General features: G+C 43.7%; 2 protein-coding genes across 4 annotated transcripts in view; one reads left to right on the top strand and one right to left on the bottom strand.

Annotated features, from left to right (window-relative positions):
- SLC16A2 (solute carrier family 16 member 2) overlaps positions 1-10,717 on the bottom strand; it is a 168,750-nt gene extending 158,033 nt beyond the window's left edge. The window contains exons 1-2 of one of the 3 annotated variants that reach the window (XM_023764674.1): positions 10,462-10,679; positions 10,131-10,206 (exon numbers count right to left, since the gene is read on the bottom strand). In XM_023764674.1, coding sequence (XP_023620442.1) covers positions 10,131-10,206; positions 10,462-10,536 — 151 coding nt within the window. In that variant the 5' untranslated portion in view covers positions 10,537-10,679. Of the gene's footprint in view, positions 1-10,130 lie in introns of all 3 variants that reach the window. The other 2 variants (XM_006082939.3, XM_006082937.3) reach the window with 2 other exon arrangements.
- Positions 10,718-11,574: 857 nt separating this feature from the next.
- The window catches only part of LOC111828238, a 158,656-nt gene continuing 152,068 nt past the window's right edge, over positions 11,575-18,162 (top strand). Inside the window, exon 1 of the mRNA XM_023763909.1 lies at positions 11,575-11,819. Coding sequence (XP_023619677.1) covers positions 11,788-11,819 — 32 coding nt within the window. The 5' untranslated portion in view covers positions 11,575-11,787. The remainder of the gene's footprint in view (positions 11,820-18,162) is intronic.

Raw genomic sequence — 18,162 nt, 5'->3', positions numbered from 1 at the left:
AATAGTGGTAGTTATGTATAATTATGGTGGTATGTCATATCCTATCTATACTAATAAAAGGGTAATATGATAATTAGGCTGGAGTCCTTCCAGGAGACCTTCTGGACGTCCTTCCAGAAAAAACCATGGTGATGGGGCCAAGGTAGAGATGGTTAGGGGCAATCAGGCCAGGAGGGGAGGGCAGTTGGGGGTGATCAGGCTGGTGGGGGGAGGAGGTGGGGGTGAGCAGGCCAGCAGGGGGTGCAGTTGGGGGCAATCAGGCTGGCAGGCAAGTGAGCGGTTAGGAGCCTAAACCAGCAGTCGGACATCCCCCGAGGGGTCCCAGATTGGAGAGGGTGCAGGCCAGGCTGAGGGACCCCCCCGCCCCCATGCACAGATTTTGTGCACTGGGCCATTAGTTTAAATATATAAAAAAACCTCTTGGAGTATTTGAAGGGAGAGATGCATAGCAATACAATCATAGTAGGGCACTTTAACACCCACTGACATCACTGGATAGATGGAGACAAAAAATCATCAAGGAAACAGCAATCCTAAACAACACACTACATCAGATGTAATTAATTGACATTTACAGAACATTTCACCCCAGAGCTCCAGAATATATATTCTTCTCAAGTACACATGAAACATCTTCAAAGATAGACCATTTGTTAGGACATGGTCTAAGTCACTACAAATTCAAGAAGATGGAAATCATATCAAACATCTTGGATCACAATGGCATGAAACTTGAAATAAACTACAATAAAAACACTCAAAAACATTCAAATACATGGAGCCTAAACAGCATGTTATTAAGCAATGAATGGTTACCAAAGAAATCAAGAAAGAAATTTAAAAAATTTCCTGGAAACAAATGAAAAGGAACACACAACAACCCAAAATATATAGGACACAGTGAAAGCAGTCCTAAGAGGGAAGTTCATAGCACTATAGGCCTACCTCAAGAATATAATATTATAAAAACTTATAATAAACTATCTAATGGTACAACTTAAAGAATTAGAAAGAGAATAGCAAGAAAAGCCCAAAGTACAAGGAAGGAGTTAATAAGGATGAGAACAGAAATAAATGACATAAAAACAACCCCCCCCAAAAAAATACAAAAGATCAATAAAACCAAGAGCTCATTCTTTGAAAAGATAAACAAGATTGATGGACCTTTAGTCAGACTCATCAAGAAACAAAGAGAGAGGACTCAAATAAACAAAATCAGAAACGAGAGGGGCAAAGTAACAACTGACCCCACAGAAATACAAAGGATCATTTAAAAATACTATGAACAACTATATTCCAACAGGCTGGACAACCAGGATGAAAAGGACATATTCCTAGAAAAATACAGTCTTCCAAAACTCAATCAGGAACAATAAGAAAACCTGAATAGGCCAATAACTACTGATAAGATAGGAGAAGTAAAAAAACAAAAAAACAAAACAAAACAAAAAAACAAAAAACAAACAAACAAATAAAAACACACACACACACACACACAAAACACACACACACACACACACACACACACACACCTCCCAGCAAACAAAAGCCCTGGTCTGGACAGTTTCACAGGGGAGTTTTACCAAACATTCAAAAAGAACTAATGCCTATACTCCTCAAACCATTCCAAAAATTGCAAGAAAAAGGAATAATTCCAAGCTCTTTTTATGAAGTTAGCATTAGTCTAATTCCAAAACCAGATAAAGACACCACAAAGTAAGAGAATTAAAGCCAAAATTCCTGATGAACACAGATGCTAAAACCATCAAAAAATATTAGCAAATCAAATCTAGCAATTCATTAAAAAGACACCATGACCAAGTGGTATTTATTCTGAGGATGCAAAGCTGGTACAATATTCACAAATCAATAATTGTGATACATCACATAAAAAAATGGAAGACAAAAAAATCACATGATCATATCAAGTGATGCTGAAGAAGCATTAGACAAAAGCCAGCATGCTTGTTTTCATAAAAAACTCTCAGTAAAGTGGGAATAGAGGGATCATACCTCAACATAATAAAGGCCATGTATGACAAGTCTATAGCCAACATCATAGTCAATGGACAAAAACTAAAACTATTTCCTTTAAGAACAGGAATAAGACAGGGATGACCCCTTTCACCACTCTTATTCAACACTAGAGGCCCAGTGCATGAAATTCGTGCATGGGTAGGGTCCCTAGGCCTGGCTGGCGATCAGGGCCGATCAGGGCCTTCCGGCTGCCAGCCGGGGCCTCCTTCCATGGCTGCCGGCTGGGGCCTTTGTTCATTCTGTGACGCCCCCCCAATGGTCAGTGCACGTTATACTGAGTGATAGAACTCCCAGTCTACTAGTCGAACTCCTCTGGGGACACTTTGCATATTAGCCTTTTATATATATGGATAGTACTGGAAGTCCTAGTCACAGCAATCAGACAAGAAGAAGAAATAAAAGGCATCCAAACTGGAAAAGAAGAAGTAAAATTGTCATTATTCGCAGCTGACATGATATTGTACATAGATATCCCTAAAGACTTCACCAAAAACTACTACATTTAATGAATTAATTTGGCAACGTAGTAGGATGCAAAATTAACACCCATAAATCTGTGGCATTTTTGTACACCAATAATGAATTCTCAGAAAGAGGAACTTTTACCATTGCAACAAAAAAATTAAGATACTTAACCAAAGAAGTAAAAGACCTGTACTCAGAAAACTACAGGATATTCAAGAAAAAAAGATAGAAGAAGATATAAACAAGCAGACGAATATACCAAGTTCATGGATTGGTAGAATCAACATCATTAAAATATCCATACTACCCAAAGCAATCTACTGATTCAATGCAATCCCTATTAAAACACCAATGACATATTTCACAGATCTAGAACAAATACTCCAAAAATTTATATGGAACAAAATAAAAAAGACCCTGAATAGCCATAGCAATCTTGAGAAAAAAGAACAAAGTTGGAGGCATCACAGGACCAGATATTAAGTTATGCTACAAAGACTCTGTAAACAAAATAGCCTAGTACTGGCACAAGAACAGGCATATAGATCAATGGAACAGAACAGAGAACCCAGAAATTGATCCAAGCCATTATGCTCAATTAATGTTTGACAAAGGAGGCAAGAGCATACAATTGAATAAAGACGGTCTCTTCAATAAATGGTGTTGGGAAAATTGGACAGGTATATGCAAATAATGAAACTAGACCACCAACTTACACCATACACAAGAATAAACTCAAAATGGACAAAAGACTTAAACCTAAGACAGGAAACCATAAAAATCTTAGAAGAAACCATAGGTAGCAAAATCTCACCATCTCTCGTTGTGATATGTTTACGGATACATCGCCTAGGGCAAAGGAAATGAAGAAGAAAATTTAAAAATGGGGACTACATCAAAATAAAAAGTTCCTGCACAGCAAAAGAAACCATCCAAAAAATGAAAAGAAAGCCCCCTGCATGGGAGAACATATTTGCCAATGATACATCTGGAAAGGGGTTAATTTCCAAAATACATAAAGAACTCATACAACTTAACAAAAGGAAGACCAACAATCCAATTTAAAAATTGACAAAGGACCTAAATAGACACTTCTCCAAAGTGAACATACAGAAGGCCAAGAGACATATGAAAAAATGCTCAAAGTCACTAATCATCTGATAGATGAAAATTAAAAGAACAATTAAGTATCACCTCAATAAGTCAAAATGGCTATCATCAACAAATCAACAAATGACAAGTGTTGGCAAGGATGTGGAGAAAAGGGAATCCTAGTATACTGTTGGTGGGAATGCAGACTGGTTCAGACAGTGTGGAAAACAGTATGGAGTTTCCTCAAAAAATTAAAAATGGAACTACCATTTGACCCAGTGATCCTACCTCTAGGAAGATATCCTAAGAAATCTGAAACACTATGTTCATAACAGCACAATTTGCAATAGCCCAAGTGCCCTTCAGCAGATGAGTCGATAAGAAAGCTGTGGTACATTTACATAGTAGAATACTATATGGCTTTAAAAACGAAGGAACTATTTTACCTTTTGCAATAGCATGGATGGACCTGGAGAGTATAATGCTAAGCAAAATAAGCCAGTCAGAGATAGATAAATATCACATGATCTCACTCATATGTGGAATCTAATGACCAAAATAAACTGATGGATAAAATAGATACAGAGACATAGGAGCATGGGACAGACTGATGAATTTCAGAGAGAAGGTGGGGGAGAAGATGGTCAGGGAGATTAACCGTGGAACTTATATGCATATATTCATAGTCCATGGACACAGACAATCGTGTGGTGAAGGCCTGAGAGGGTTGGGTGTGGAGTGAAGGGGCTCAATGGGAAAAACAAAGGGGACATCTGTAAAACTTTCAACAATAAATATAAATTGAAAAAATAATATGTGGTTGGGACCACCAATTTCATCTCTTCTTCTCCTACAAACCCCAGCAACTGGAACAAAGGTTATTAATAAAACCTTTTCTCTAAGGTTTTACTAATAAAGGCTTTTATCTAAGGTTTACTCATTCAGTTCCAGGTGAAACAGATCTTTTCAAGACAGGAATTCCCATTCCATCTTTCACACACACTGAAAAGAGTAATGATTCTTTCTATTCAAAATTCAAAAGATGCTGATGGAAAAAAGCAGCACATGTTTCTGGGAAACTGGTCTGCTCAAAAGGTTGAGATAACATCCTTTACATATTTCTGCAAATGTTGACAGTCAGTTGCTTGTTTACTCTTCATGACACTGGAGGAAAAATTCCAATGACAAGCAAGTACAAATTCACGGAAAAGAAGAGAGGGCTCTGTGCTTGCTATTTCAGTACCCATTCTCAGCGAGGCCTATAGTGAAGCTGAAGTTGACCAAGGACTGTGGATACCCAAGAGGTACTTTTCTATGACCACAAGAGGCAGGTAGCCTTCCCACACCCACCACAATGGGATGCAGCAGCAGTCGAGCCAGTAATAAAGATGCTGTATCTGAAGCCACCTGAAGGAAACCAATGTATCACACTTAGGAATCTTGGCTTACTCTTCTATCTTGAAGTAACAGCAAACCAAGGTCATAGTAAGCATGAATTTCTGATAAAGGAGAATGAGATCTGAGAAATTAAGCTTTAGGAGAGGGGTTAAAAGTGAGGCTTAAGTGAATGTTTACAGTGTAATGCTTTTTTAGGAATACACTCAAATTCTAGGAAAAAGCAGCATACAGACCCACTCTAAGGGAATCTTCTTAGAGGCCCAGTTCTATGCTGAGCAGGGCATTCTGGAAGAAGCAGTTGTACATCCAGAGTTGCCTTTGGATACTGGGTAAAGTAGGAGTGGGTCTTTTCAACTACATCAGTACACATGAATAGCATCATAGTCTTTACACAGAACCTGGTCAAATGATATCTGTACGGCTTTTCATTGCTTTTCCAATTACCTCTCAACCCATCTGCACTCTAATTCAGGCATATTAATAAATTACATTTGTCTGAATGAGTCAAAATTAATGCCAGGTGAATGTAAAGAATAAAATATCACAAAATTTTAGAAAGCTAGAATTGCAGAGCTAGAAATTTCATCTACTCTAACCCTCTCATTTAACAGACAGATAAACTGAGGTACAGAGAAGTAAAATGCCTGCTCAAAATCAAAGAGCAAGTCAGGAACTCAAGTAATCTAACTCATAGTCACTGCCTAGCTTGTATTACTGAAATTAACAGCCCTTTGGGGTCCACATCTAGACTTAGAATGAGCATTTGAGGCTACTAGACCGTGAGTGAACCGAGTCAAGCCTCAACCAGCTACACCAACTCAAACAAGTATCTTCCCTGTTGACTTCCAAATCTCCCAACCTCTCTTCATCATCCCTTCCAGTATGAGTCAAGGTCTCAGTTTGGGACCCAGTTTGGTTGGAGAGGAGGCAGAGAGGATTGACTTGAACAATGCCTGGCCAATGGCCCTGTGACCTGAAACTCCATAGTAGGCACTGAGCCGACCTGATTTAGCTTCTCTGGACAGTAGGCAAAAGCTTTCAGTCAAAGGCAAGGCATTGGCAGGTTTTCTCAAAAGGTACCTGGCTCCCAGAGCCAGCATTTAGTGGTCAGCCCAGTGAGACACTGAACTAAGCAATGAAAGCCTCTAAGATGAGGAAGAGCCTAATGTTCCACTAGCCTAACCCATCCTTGGGACTTTGCCCCAAAGTCAGAGTGTACCATTTTCCCTTGCCTAGAAAATTCTATCTTCAGAGTATCCAATGAGCCTGAATTATCTCGTGCCCAACCTTCTTGATCATCGACCCTGCTCCTGGGTGGTGAGAGCCCTAGCCATACTTTCCCCAACTGGGAGCCTGCAAAGACCATACTTATAAACTACCCAATAAAAGACTCCTCCCATCATATTTTATGTCTCAGTGTTAGACTAGCAGTAGAGGTGGAAAGTGCAGGGTAATGGGTTTACTCTGGGCACATTAAAAAGACCTAAGTTTGGAGCCAATGTTAACACTCTGGCTTATTCTGCTTTTTCCCCTGGACCCTCAACTTTAACCCTGCCACAGCTCTAACTCACTTAGTTTCAATAATGAGCTGAGACCTGCAACCAATGCCACCTTGCTTCTCTTTTCTTAAAAGGCTCCCCTCTCATCCCAGAAAACCACATTATAATTTCTGTCAAATTGCCTGGTTGCCCCTGTCCTGTCTGCTGCTTGGTCTGAGTTGCGGGACTCCCAAATTTCCCACAAATTCTGCAAAAAGTATAGGCTCGTTTCTCTCCTGATCTTTTTCTTTTTTTCCTAAATCAAACCTTGGTCACTTGCATCCATCTCAGAAACTTTTGTCTGCCAGTCCTCCCAAGCCTAAGATGCAAGGAAAATTAGCTTCCCTTTCAAAACAAGTGAAGAGAAGGGACAAAATATATTGCTAGTGCCACTACATAACTGTACACTTCAGAGTCCAGAATAGCCTGATTTTCATGTCTCTTTTACTCTGTGACTTTTACCCATGTCCAGAGATTCCTCTGATGTGGATCTAGGCCCTAAACATAAAAACTACCTTTTTCTGGGACTCCCTCACAATAGTCCAAATCATCTGCAGAACCTTAGACCCATTAAGCCAATCAGTGCAGTTTTAAGTCTGTGAAGATATCAAGCCTAGTCAAAGAGAACTTTGGCTGTGGGGTGCCTCCAAACATTAAATTCATAAATATTTTAGAGATGGAAGGCATATCAGACATTAATAGAAATGGACAATGCCCCAACCCCCTTGACTGTGGGGGTGTATGTTCTGCATTTCCCAGAATGACTGTTGGGTACATACTGGTTGGTAAATATTTTAGCAAGCTTCTGTGGGCTTCTTCTATCCCTTTGAGAAAACAGTGCTGTGACACAAGTGGCAGGGAAATTTTGGGGAAACTGAAGGAAGTGTGTGGAGGCAGAGATACATTTGGAACCTCAGGATCTGAATGGTTGCTTAAGAAAGCTGAGGTGCTCAAGAAAGGTAGTTCTGAGGATGAGATTTTCCAGGAACTCAAGATTATGGTAGGGGTGTTCCTGACTTTTTCAAATTAAAAACTGAGATATTCCCCAGAGCCCTCAGTATCAAAAACAACTTTCATGAATTGAAGACACACCCCAGCAATGACCCAAGCCAAAGTATTCTGAGACCCTGGGAACATACCAAATTCCTTTCTATCCCTTCCTGACCTATACTCACCAAAATTTAAACCAGTAACCCCAGCCCCTCAATGGACCTAGTCTGTGTCAGAGTACACACCAGCTACACCTCTGCACAGCCCATTGCACCCCTTCCCAGCTGCACAGTGAGGTCTTGACAGGAAAGTCCCAAGTAGCTCTCCCTGTGAATCCACTATGATCACCTACTTTGAAGCTTGTTCCTCAGCAGTGAACCTCTTCCTAGTAAAATAGTGGTTTTCCCAAGTTTTATTACACACTCTTAAGGCAAAGCTCTTGGCCTGCTCACAGGACATAAATGCCAGGGCCTAGCTTCAGCCCATCCACCACTATCTCCCATGAAGTTTCACCCAGATTTTGCCACTGAGTCCAAAAGCCAACAGCTCGCAGTCAACTACAGAGCAATCATGCTCAGCAGGTGCCCTCCCAGGTAACCTAGGCAACAGCCAGAGGCCCTACCCTGGCTGCCTTCCCAAGAGCCCCTGAAGTGTAACAAAGCAGGAAAAGGTAGTCCCAGGGTTGAGTGTGGCAGTAACTTCCCCCTAGAGCAGCGGTTCTCAACCTGTGGGTCGCAACCCCTTTGGGGGTAGAACGACCCTTTCACAGGGGTCGCCTAAGACCATTGGAAAACACATATATAATTACATATTGTTTTTGTGACTAATCACTATGCTTTAATTATGTTCAATTTGTAACAATGAAAATACATCCTGCATATCAGATATTTACATTATGATTCATAACAGTAGCAAAATTACAGTTATGAAGTAGCAACGAAAATAATTTTATGGTTGGGGGTCACCACAACATGAGGAACTGTATTAAAGTGTCGTGGCATTAGGAAGGTTGAGAACCACTGGCCTAGAAGTTGTTTCACACAGTCCAGGGACCCGCTACATTCAGGCATCAATGCAGCCTGGGCAGTCCTGAGACTGCCCTGGACAGCCACTGACCCACACTCAAACTTTCAAGTGGGGCCAGCACACTGGCATCAATGGGTCACAAGATCAGAGGCATCAAGAGCCTCCACACTCCTTCAAGTGCAGCCCAGTGAAGCTAAAAACAAGAAAGCAAAACGAGTCCTTGGTTGAGAGCGGTAGGAGAGGCTCTCCAAGGACCCAGGGGACTCACAGGTGAATGCACCTGAAAACAAGGTTTCTGTTTTCACTAAATAATTCCCAGGCCCCCTCAGAGAGCAGCAGAAGTATGTGTTGGGAGTGGGAGGGAACCCTTCAGCCCAGAGCAACACTGTGAGAAGCCATAGATTCTGAGCTGCAAACTTGCAGTGGGTCACAAATGCAGCAGTCTTATGGAGCCACAAGAGGGAGTGAGCCTAGAGGAGAGGGGCTCCACACCCCTCAGTTCCCTCCCAAGACTCCTCAACAGAACCGCTGAGGGGCTTTGCAGGGTGGCTTGCTGAGGAAATGGAGTTCTGACTTCTCTGAGCTCACACTCGGGCTAAATGAGAGGAGCGCGCAAGCCTTTGGTCTTCTGGCTGCCCCCCAACCCTGGTTGTCTTAGGGAAAAAGACCAAGTTGGCCTCCTGTGAAAGCTGGAGAGGTGGGAGCATTCTGGCTAAGGCTGAAAGAGGCTCCAGGAGGACAGAGGATAGCGGAGAGGTCTGGGGCACCAAAGAAGGATGGCTGAAGTTGGGGGCCCGCACAGAGTGAACCACAGGGCCCAGCCTGCCAGCCGCTTCATGCCTCTCTGGACTGGAGACCTCAGTGACTGCCTCCTGTCTGCTTTGGGGTTCAGCACACAGGGCACAGAGATCTGCTTGCTTCTTCAGAGTGGCAGAGGACAGCTGGGCCCGTCTGGGCCTTAACCAACGTGGGCAAAGAGACGCACACCCCCACTCGCACTCCCTCCCTCTCTTCTTCTCTCTGCTGCACACACACAATTACCATGTGTTTGACTCTTCACTCAGTCACCAGGATTCCTAAAGTGTCTACTCCCCTTACAGGAACAAGGACTAATTGCAGAGATCTGCGGTACAGTGTTTCTCTTAAAGTCTTCCCAGCCTCCCAACTCTCTTTTCTCTCCTTGAATTTGCCCCCCTCAAAAAAAAAAAAAAAAAACAACAACAAAAAAAAAACAAATACACACACACACACAAAAAACATTCTGCAAATATTTCCCCCCAGTGCACATGGTAAGGGTACTTAAACCCAAAAGATGCGTCAGGATTTGTCCCAGGGCAATAAAATTCATTCCTTGTCTGTGCTCAATGAATGTCCCAGGTCCCACCCAGGACATCTGGCGCCTAAGTCTCCACAGCTAATGCTACTCAGAGCCCCTCAACCCGCGCAATAGTAGCGTTACGGGCAATGGGCAAGGGAAGGAAATCAAAGTGACGAGCTGGAAAGGCTCCTTGGACCAGGAGGTAAGGGGTCTGAGAGCAGACACCTTTACCTTGAATGCCAGGTGGGGCGCTGGGGGCCACTCACCTGCTTGGAACTCCACTTGGCGATTCTTCTCTCTTTCCTCCTGCAGCAGCATGGAGTAGAGGATCCCGAAGGAGTTCTGGATGCCAAAGATAGAGCCATTGCACCAGGTGGCAGCGAAGACCACCATCCAGCCAAAACCACCTTCGGGGGGCTGGAAGCCGCGCGCTGTACCGCGGGTCTCCACGGTGGGCATAGGCTCCGATTCGTGCACTGGCTCAGGCTCAAGCTCCAGCTCTGGCAGGGCTGCAGGATTTGTTTGGGGCTGGGGCTCTGGCTTGGGCTCCATTGGGACCACTGGCAAGGGCTCCGGCTCTGGCTGAGGGTTACCCACTGGCTCCTGCTGTTCCTGGCCTGCCTCCCGCCAGGGCCCCTTGGCTTCCTCGCTTTCTGAGCTTTTCAGCGCCATCACAGACAGGGGACTGTGGCTGCTCGAGCCGGAGGAGACGCTTTGTGGCTGGTGGTAGTTTCTGCTGCTGCTGTTAGTGCTCGAAATGCCGCTGCCACCACTGCCTCCTCTTCCCGGTTCCTCGCCCAAGCTGGCCAGCCTGTCCCGCGACAGACGCTCCCTCCAGCCCTCTCCTCCTCCCCCTTCGAAACCCCCTCCTCCTTTCTCGTGTCATCTCTCTCCTCCCCCTCCTCCTCCCCCACCCCCACCTCTTCCTCCCTCAACCGGCAGCCGCTATGGATTTCTCTTCTTCCCTGCCCTTCCTCCTCTTCGTCATACTTGCCTACCTACTCTAGCCGCTGCTGCGTCTCTCAACTCCCTTTACAAACTATTAAATCTTGTCCTCCTTGTCCAGATGCCCAGTAAAGGGAGAGTTAAAATGGGAAAAAACTAGAGCACAAACTACCCTGTTCCCCTGCCCTCTCCTCCTCGCAAGCTCGAAACGGGTATTGATCAACTCACTCCCCAGGAAATACCCCGCCTGTCCTATGCTCCCACTTTCTCCTTCCAAACAAGCAGCCTGGAACTGGGGTGGCCCTGGGAACGTCAGGATCGAGGAGATTTAGCTTGTGAGAGAACCCCACCCTGCCCTGGGGAGTTCCTATATACTTCCCACACCTTGGGCTTGAGGGGGGACACCTGGAGGGGACGCAACCTGAAGGGGAAAGCCCGGGCTTCGGACAGAGAGGGGGCACAATGTTCTTGAGTCCAGGGGCTCAGACCCCCACAACCCTGCGTACTCCCTCTCCAGTCTCTTCCTCTCCGCCCCCGCCCTTCCCGGTAAATCCCTGGCTGGGCGCTAAGGGGAGGAGGCAGCCCAGCAGTGAAGCCCGCCCCTCTCGGCCGTCAATCAGGGCTTTGTTTGCGCCAACCTGGAGCCCAGAAAAGCCGTAGAGGGCGGGGCCAGGGGCCGGGCCAGGGAGGGAGGGAGGGAGGGAGGTGCAGTGGCCCCGGAGGAGGCCGGATCGGGCTGGGCTCCGCTCCTTCCGGCTGTCTGTTCTGTTTTGGGGAACTAGGATTAGGCGCCAGGTTGAGCCTCCAGTTTGGGCCAGGGCCGCCCAGCCCCCAACATTCCTAGTGGGCTGGTCCCCCAGGCCTCGACCATAGCTTTTTGGGCAATCAGGAATTGGAGCCACTAGCGGAGGGATGTCTTCCCAGCACCCACCGCCCCCTTCTGCCCACCTCTGGTATAAGATTTGTGACTTCCTCTGAATGCCTCAGACTAAGGCTCCAACCCTGAGAAGGTAAAAGAAAGTTTGCTCCCCAGAGAGCGCTGGGGTCCTGGGTGTGTTTGTGAGGAAGTGGGGGGCTGGGGGGTGTGATCTGCCCTGCTGGCGGCCCAGCCGAGTCTCAGCCCGCCAGGCCGGCAGAGCAATCCCCGGAAGTTCTGCTTCCCCCAAGTGCCGGCGCATCTAATGCACTAATCATGAGGTCACTGTGTGGTTACCAAGCTACTCTGATTCTCACAAGCGGGCGGGCGAGCGTCAAGCCTTTTCTATCCAACATCTCATTAACCTTCTTGATCTGTGAAAAGTCTGCATGGCCGGTGAAAATGTAGATCAGGGCTGCGCCAGCTGCCCGAGAACAAGGAGTCATTAAGCCCCTGAGGGAGGGTTGAGCTGGGTGGAAGGATAAAGGTGCCAAGGGACTTAGGGTCTGATGAGAGGAATTGGCCAAATTCACAAATCACAGGGGCCATGCTAGTCAGCATAGCAGACATTGCTCCAAAGAAGATGTTAGGTTAGGTGGCTCAGGAGGCGGCGCAAGAAATAGAGTCCAGTGAATGAGAAAAGAAAGGAAAGGAAAGTTTATTCTGCGTCCCCGGGAGACCCACGTACCCCCAAAGACAGGGCACGTGGATTCACGCCAACATGGAGGGGGGCGCTTTTTTTATACTGCAGTTGGGTGAGGGGCGGGGGCCTGAACTGAGGAAGTGTCTGCAGCAGGGATCATCACACATTCAACTGAGGGAGTCTCAGCCGCAGGGGGTGGGCGGGACATTCAGGAATGGGTCAGTATCTGTGTGGGGATCGCTGTGAATTCAGGGAGAAGAAGCAGGTATCTGTGTCTGGCACGTTGACCTGTGAGAAATCCCAGATCTGTGAGAAATTCCAGGGGGAGTCCATTGTCTCATCACATGCCTGCATGTATCCGATCCTGGGCTCTCTCCGACCTAACAGAAGAGATCATATCCCTTATTACCCCAAGGTAAGTATTATTATCACCTGTTTTTCCCAAGCAGTAAACCTGAGGCTCAACTAGGTCAAGGCGTTTATTAGCCTAACTTAGGCCTTGACTTTAGCCTAAAGTCAAGAGACAAATCAAGTACAAGCTGGAATTCAAGCCAGGTCTCCATACAGCCAAGCTCTCACAGTCCCTGAGCTTCACCACAGGAGTTCTAGGACTTGGTGCTCCCAAGGAGAGTGACAGGGAAGTTGAAGGCTTCTGGTTAGCTATCACAGTAGACTTCTTGAGGAGGTGATGGCTTAGATGGGCTTTGAATGTTGAGAAGGATTTTAATGGGGTGGGGGTTAGGGTATCCCTGCCTAATAGGGACAAAGCACAGAGGCATAGAAGGACTCTACTCATAGAAAGAGGTAAGTGAAAGCTAATCAGGCCAAAAAGTTAATATGAAGGGTGGGGTAAAAGTAGGTTTACAGTTGTGAGTATGCAAAACAGGGTTTATTTTTGTATTAGTATTTATTATTGTATTCTTTCCATACAAACAACTGTAAACCTACTCTTGCCCCACTCTGTATATGCTGCCTTTCCCAGGAAACATTTGCATTTTAATAAAAATCCACAGTGCTTCAGCCATGAGGAATAACAAATCATACTTATGGGCATTGGGACTTAATATTTGCTTTTAGTCAGAGATCTCACCATACACATCACTAATTGTTATCCCATGAGAGCTCTAGCCTTGGTTTCCATTTGCAAGGAACCTGATTAAGACCCTGAAAAAAGGTTATCTGCAAACCCAAACTAGGAATAGACCCTGGAGTCTTGCAGTCCATCCCAGACCCACTGTCTAAATTCTATTTTCCTCATTGTCTCTAAATGGATTTTTTAGATCACTGGAGTGGGGGAGAGAGTTGGTGATGACACTCATTGATGCTTCTGTGAACTTAAAGTATGTGAGCACTTTACATACATGATCTCATATAGTATTCATAACAATCCTTTAAGGTTGGAATGATTTCTCTCTGTCTTATAAGTAAGTAAACAGGCTCTAAGATGTTGTCAGTTGTTCAAGTCTACAAAGTTATTAAGATGTAAAACAGAGATCTTTGCTCATTTGTATGAGCTTCAAAGTATGTGCTTCATCCAGGAAACAGGATTGCATAACCACCATCCCACCTTGTTAACAATACATACAGTATCTACCCTTTCTCTCCTCTTTAGAAGGTACTTTATAATGGCTAGAGCACTGGCATGAGGAGACCTGGATTCTAATCTTGGGTCTACCATTGCTTACCTGTGTGATCCTAAGCAAGTTGTTTTCCCTCTCTAAGCTTCAGTTGTTGTTTTTTTTGTGTGTTTTTTAATTTGCAAAGTGGAGTTAATACCAACTTCAAAGAGTTATTAAACACTGTGCTGGAAAGTGTAGGGTTTATTTTGGATGTACAAGAAGCTACTGAAGATATTTGACTAGGAAACTAACATATCTGTATTTTAGAAAACTGTGGCAACATTGTAGAAAGATAAGAGATAAGGAAACTAAGTAATGAACAGTAAAAAATTGTTGGTCTAAAATAAGGCACTCACTGTTGGGATGAAGACAAAGGTATAGTTCTGTGATCCTCTGTTGCAGTAGAGTTGCCAGAACAGATTTGGGTAGTGAGGGAAAAAGAAGAAGCAAAGGTGATGCTGACATTTCTTGCTTGAGTGAAGGAAAGGATGGTAATAGTGTTAATTGAGATGGCGAATTAGGAGCCGAATCAAGTTAGAGGTGCCTGTGGTTTCCTGTCTCTTATTTTCCTTTAAAATTTTTTTCTATTACATTTGACATTCAATATCCTATATAATAAAAAGCTAATATGCAAATTGACCAAATGGCAGAACTACTGGTCGCTATGATGTGCACTGACCACCAGGGGGCAGACGCTCAACACAGGAGCTGCCCCCTGGTGGTCAGTGCCCTCCCATAGGGGGAGCTCCACTCAGCCAGAAGCCTAGCTCACAGCTGGTGAGTGCAGCCGTGATAAAGGGAGTCTCTCCTGCCTCCACGGCAGCACTAAGGATGTCCAACTCCCCCAGGGAGCGGGCCTAAGATGTCAGTTGGATATCACCCGAGGGCTCCCAGACTGTGAGAGGGCACAGACTGGGCTGAGGGACCCCCAGTCCAGAGCACAAATTTCATGCACCAGGCCTCTAGTTATTTTATACTAGTTTAAGGTTTACAGCATTGTGGTTAGACCAGGGGTGGGCAAACTTTTTGACTTGAGGGCCACAATGGGTTCTTAAACTGGACTGGAGGGCCGGAACAAAAGCATGGATGGAGTGTTTGTGTGAACTAATATAAATTCAAAGTAAACATCATTACATAAAAGGGTACAGTCTTTTTTTTTTTTTTTTTAGTTTTATTCATTTCAAACGGGCCGGATCCGGCCCGCGGGCCGTAGTTTGCCCACGGCTGGGTTAGACATTTATATACTTTATGACTGATCCCCCCCAATAAGTTGTCATGCACAATTATTACAATATTATTGACTATATCCCCTATGCTGAACATTACATCCCTGTGACTATTTTGTAACTACCAATTTGTAATTCTTAATTCCTTCACCTTTTTCACTCAGCCCCACAACCCCCCTCCCATCTGGCAAGCATCAATTTGTTCTCTGTTTCTATGAGTTTGCTTCTGTTTTGTTTGTTCATTTATTTTGTTCTTTACATTCCACATATAAGTGAAACTATATGGTATTTGTTTTTCTCTGTATGACTTATTTTACTTAACAAAGTACCCTCTAGATCAGCCGTGGGCAAACTACGGCCTGCGGGCCCGATCCGGCCCGCTTGAAATGAATAAAACTAAAAAAAAAAAAGACCGTACCCTTTTATGTAAAGATGTTTACTTTGAATTTATATTAGTTCACACAAACACTCCATCCATGCTTTTGTTCCGGCCCTCCGGTCCAGTTTAAGAACCCATTGTGGCCCTCAGTCAAAAAGTTTGCCCACTCCTGCTCTAGATCCATCAATGTTGTTGCAAATAGTAAGATTTCTTTCTTCTTATTGCCCAGTAGTATTCCATGTATGTGTACTACATCTTTATCCAATCATATATTGATGGGCACTTAGATTGCTTCCATATCCTGGCTGTTGTAAATAATGCTACAATGAACATAGGGATGCATGTATTTTTTCAAATTAGTGTTTTGGATTTCTTTGAATAAACACCCAGAAATGGAATTGCTGGGTCATAAAGCAGTTCCATTTTTAATCACCTCCTCCAGCAACAGTGCACCAGGGTTACTTCACTATGCCAGCATCATTTGTGGATTTATTGATGATAACCGTTCTGACAGTTATGAGATGATAATTCATTGTGGTTTTAATTTGCATATTTACAATGATTAGTGATGTTGAGCATCTTTTCATATGTCTATTGGCCATCTGTATGTCTTCTTTGGAGAATGTCTATTCAGGTCCTTTGCCCATTTTTTAATTGGATTGTTTATGGGGTTCTTTTTGGTATTAAGTTGTATGAGTTCTTTATGAATTTGGGATTTTTAAAATATATATTTTTTATTGATTTCAGAGAAGATGAGAGAGAGACAGATTGAAACATCGATGATGAGAGAATATCATTGACCGCTGCCTCCTGTACGCCCCCTACTGGTGATTGAGCCCACAACCCAGGCATATGCCCTGACCAGGAATCTAGCGGTGACCTCCTGGTCCATAGCTCGATACTCAACCACTGAGCAATGCCAGCTGGCTGGGCTAAATTTTGAATATTGAACCCCTTATTGGATGTATCATTGGTGAATATCTTCTATTCAGTAGGCTATCTTTTCATTTTGACGATGGTTTTCTTTGCTGTCTAAAAGCTTTTTATTTTTATGTAGTCTCATTTATTTATTTACTTTCATTTGTTTCCCTTGCCTGAAGATATATATTTAAAAATATTACTAATAGCAATGCCAGATAGTTTACTGCCTATGTTTTCTTCTCAGTGATAAAAGTAGGGCTAGGGCAGTGATGGCGAACCTTTTGAACTCGGTGTGTCAGCATTTTGAAAAACCCTAACTTAACTCTGGTGCCTGTCACATATAGAAATTTTTTGATATTTGCAACCATAGTAAAACAAAGACTTATATTTTTTATATTTATTTTATATATTTAAATGCCATTTAACAAAGAAAAATCAACCAAAAAAATGAGTTCACGGGTCACCTCTGACACACGTGTCATAGGTTCACCATCACTGGGCTAGGGTCTTGAAATGAATGACATTTTCTCTGAAAATTTCTCAGACTTGGTCAACAAACATCATTAATATTAACAAATCTTTAATGATGTGTAAACTCATTCAGCTTGGCCCATATTCATGACTAGTAAGTAAGTTATGGATCCTGTATACCCTTTAAATTATTTTATTTGTCTGACTGAGGACCTTGGGAAACCTTCTCTGGTTTATGCTGCAAGTGAAAGAATGTGTTTTCTTTCTGTCCCTAACAGAAACAAGTCCACAATGGAATCGTTCCAATTACTTATGTATTTGATTACTCATACTAGTGGGTGAAGCAGAGCGGTGGTTCCCTAATGTGGTTGCACATCAGAATCACAGAGATTTTGGTAAAAGTACTGACTCATGGGTCCAATTCAACACTTTCTAAAATAGAATAAATGGTGGTGGGAGCCAGGAATACATAGTTTTGACAAAGCTTCTGGTAATATTGATGCACTACCAGGTTTTTAAACCACTGCACTAAAATGACCAAAAATTTGAATCTCAAAGACTAGTACAATTTCTCTAAAAACTTTAGGGACCAACATAAAAATGTCAATATTTAATGTTTCCATGTGAAATCATGTATCATTATACACTGAGTGGCCAGATTATTATGACCACCTGATGTTTGTAGGCAAATTAGCTATAATTTCATGCAGAAGTTGCTAGAGGGACAGATCATTATAAATGTCTGAATAGCACAACATACCTAAGTATTGTTGCTGATCAAGTTCATCCTATCATGTTGATGGCATATCCCAATGGAGATGGCTTCTTTCCATAAGACAATCCCCATGCACGGTGCTCATATTGTGCAGGAGTGGTTTCAAGAACATGAGAGAGACTTTACCTTGCTTAGGTGGCCCCCACAATCACCAGATCTCAATCTAATTGAACATTTGTGGGAAGAAGTTAAAAGAGCCATCAGGCAGCTGGTTCCACAACCATCAAATCTCATAGAACTGGACAGTGCTATTCATCAGGCATGGTGTCAGATTCCTCGCATCAACTTTCAACATCTGGTGGAGTCAATGCCAAGAAGAATCACCGCAGTATTGAAGGCAAAAGGTGGCCCAACGAAGTACTGATGGGGTGGTCATAATAATCTAGCCACTCAGTGTATATTA

The sequence above is a fragment of the Myotis lucifugus genome, unplaced genomic scaffold (genome assembly GCF_000147115.1).
Source record: "Myotis lucifugus unplaced genomic scaffold, Myoluc2.0 scaffold_4, whole genome shotgun sequence".
Lineage (NCBI taxonomy): Eukaryota > Metazoa > Chordata > Mammalia > Chiroptera > Vespertilionidae > Myotis > Myotis lucifugus.
This window is presented reverse-complemented; position numbering and strand designations above follow the sequence as displayed.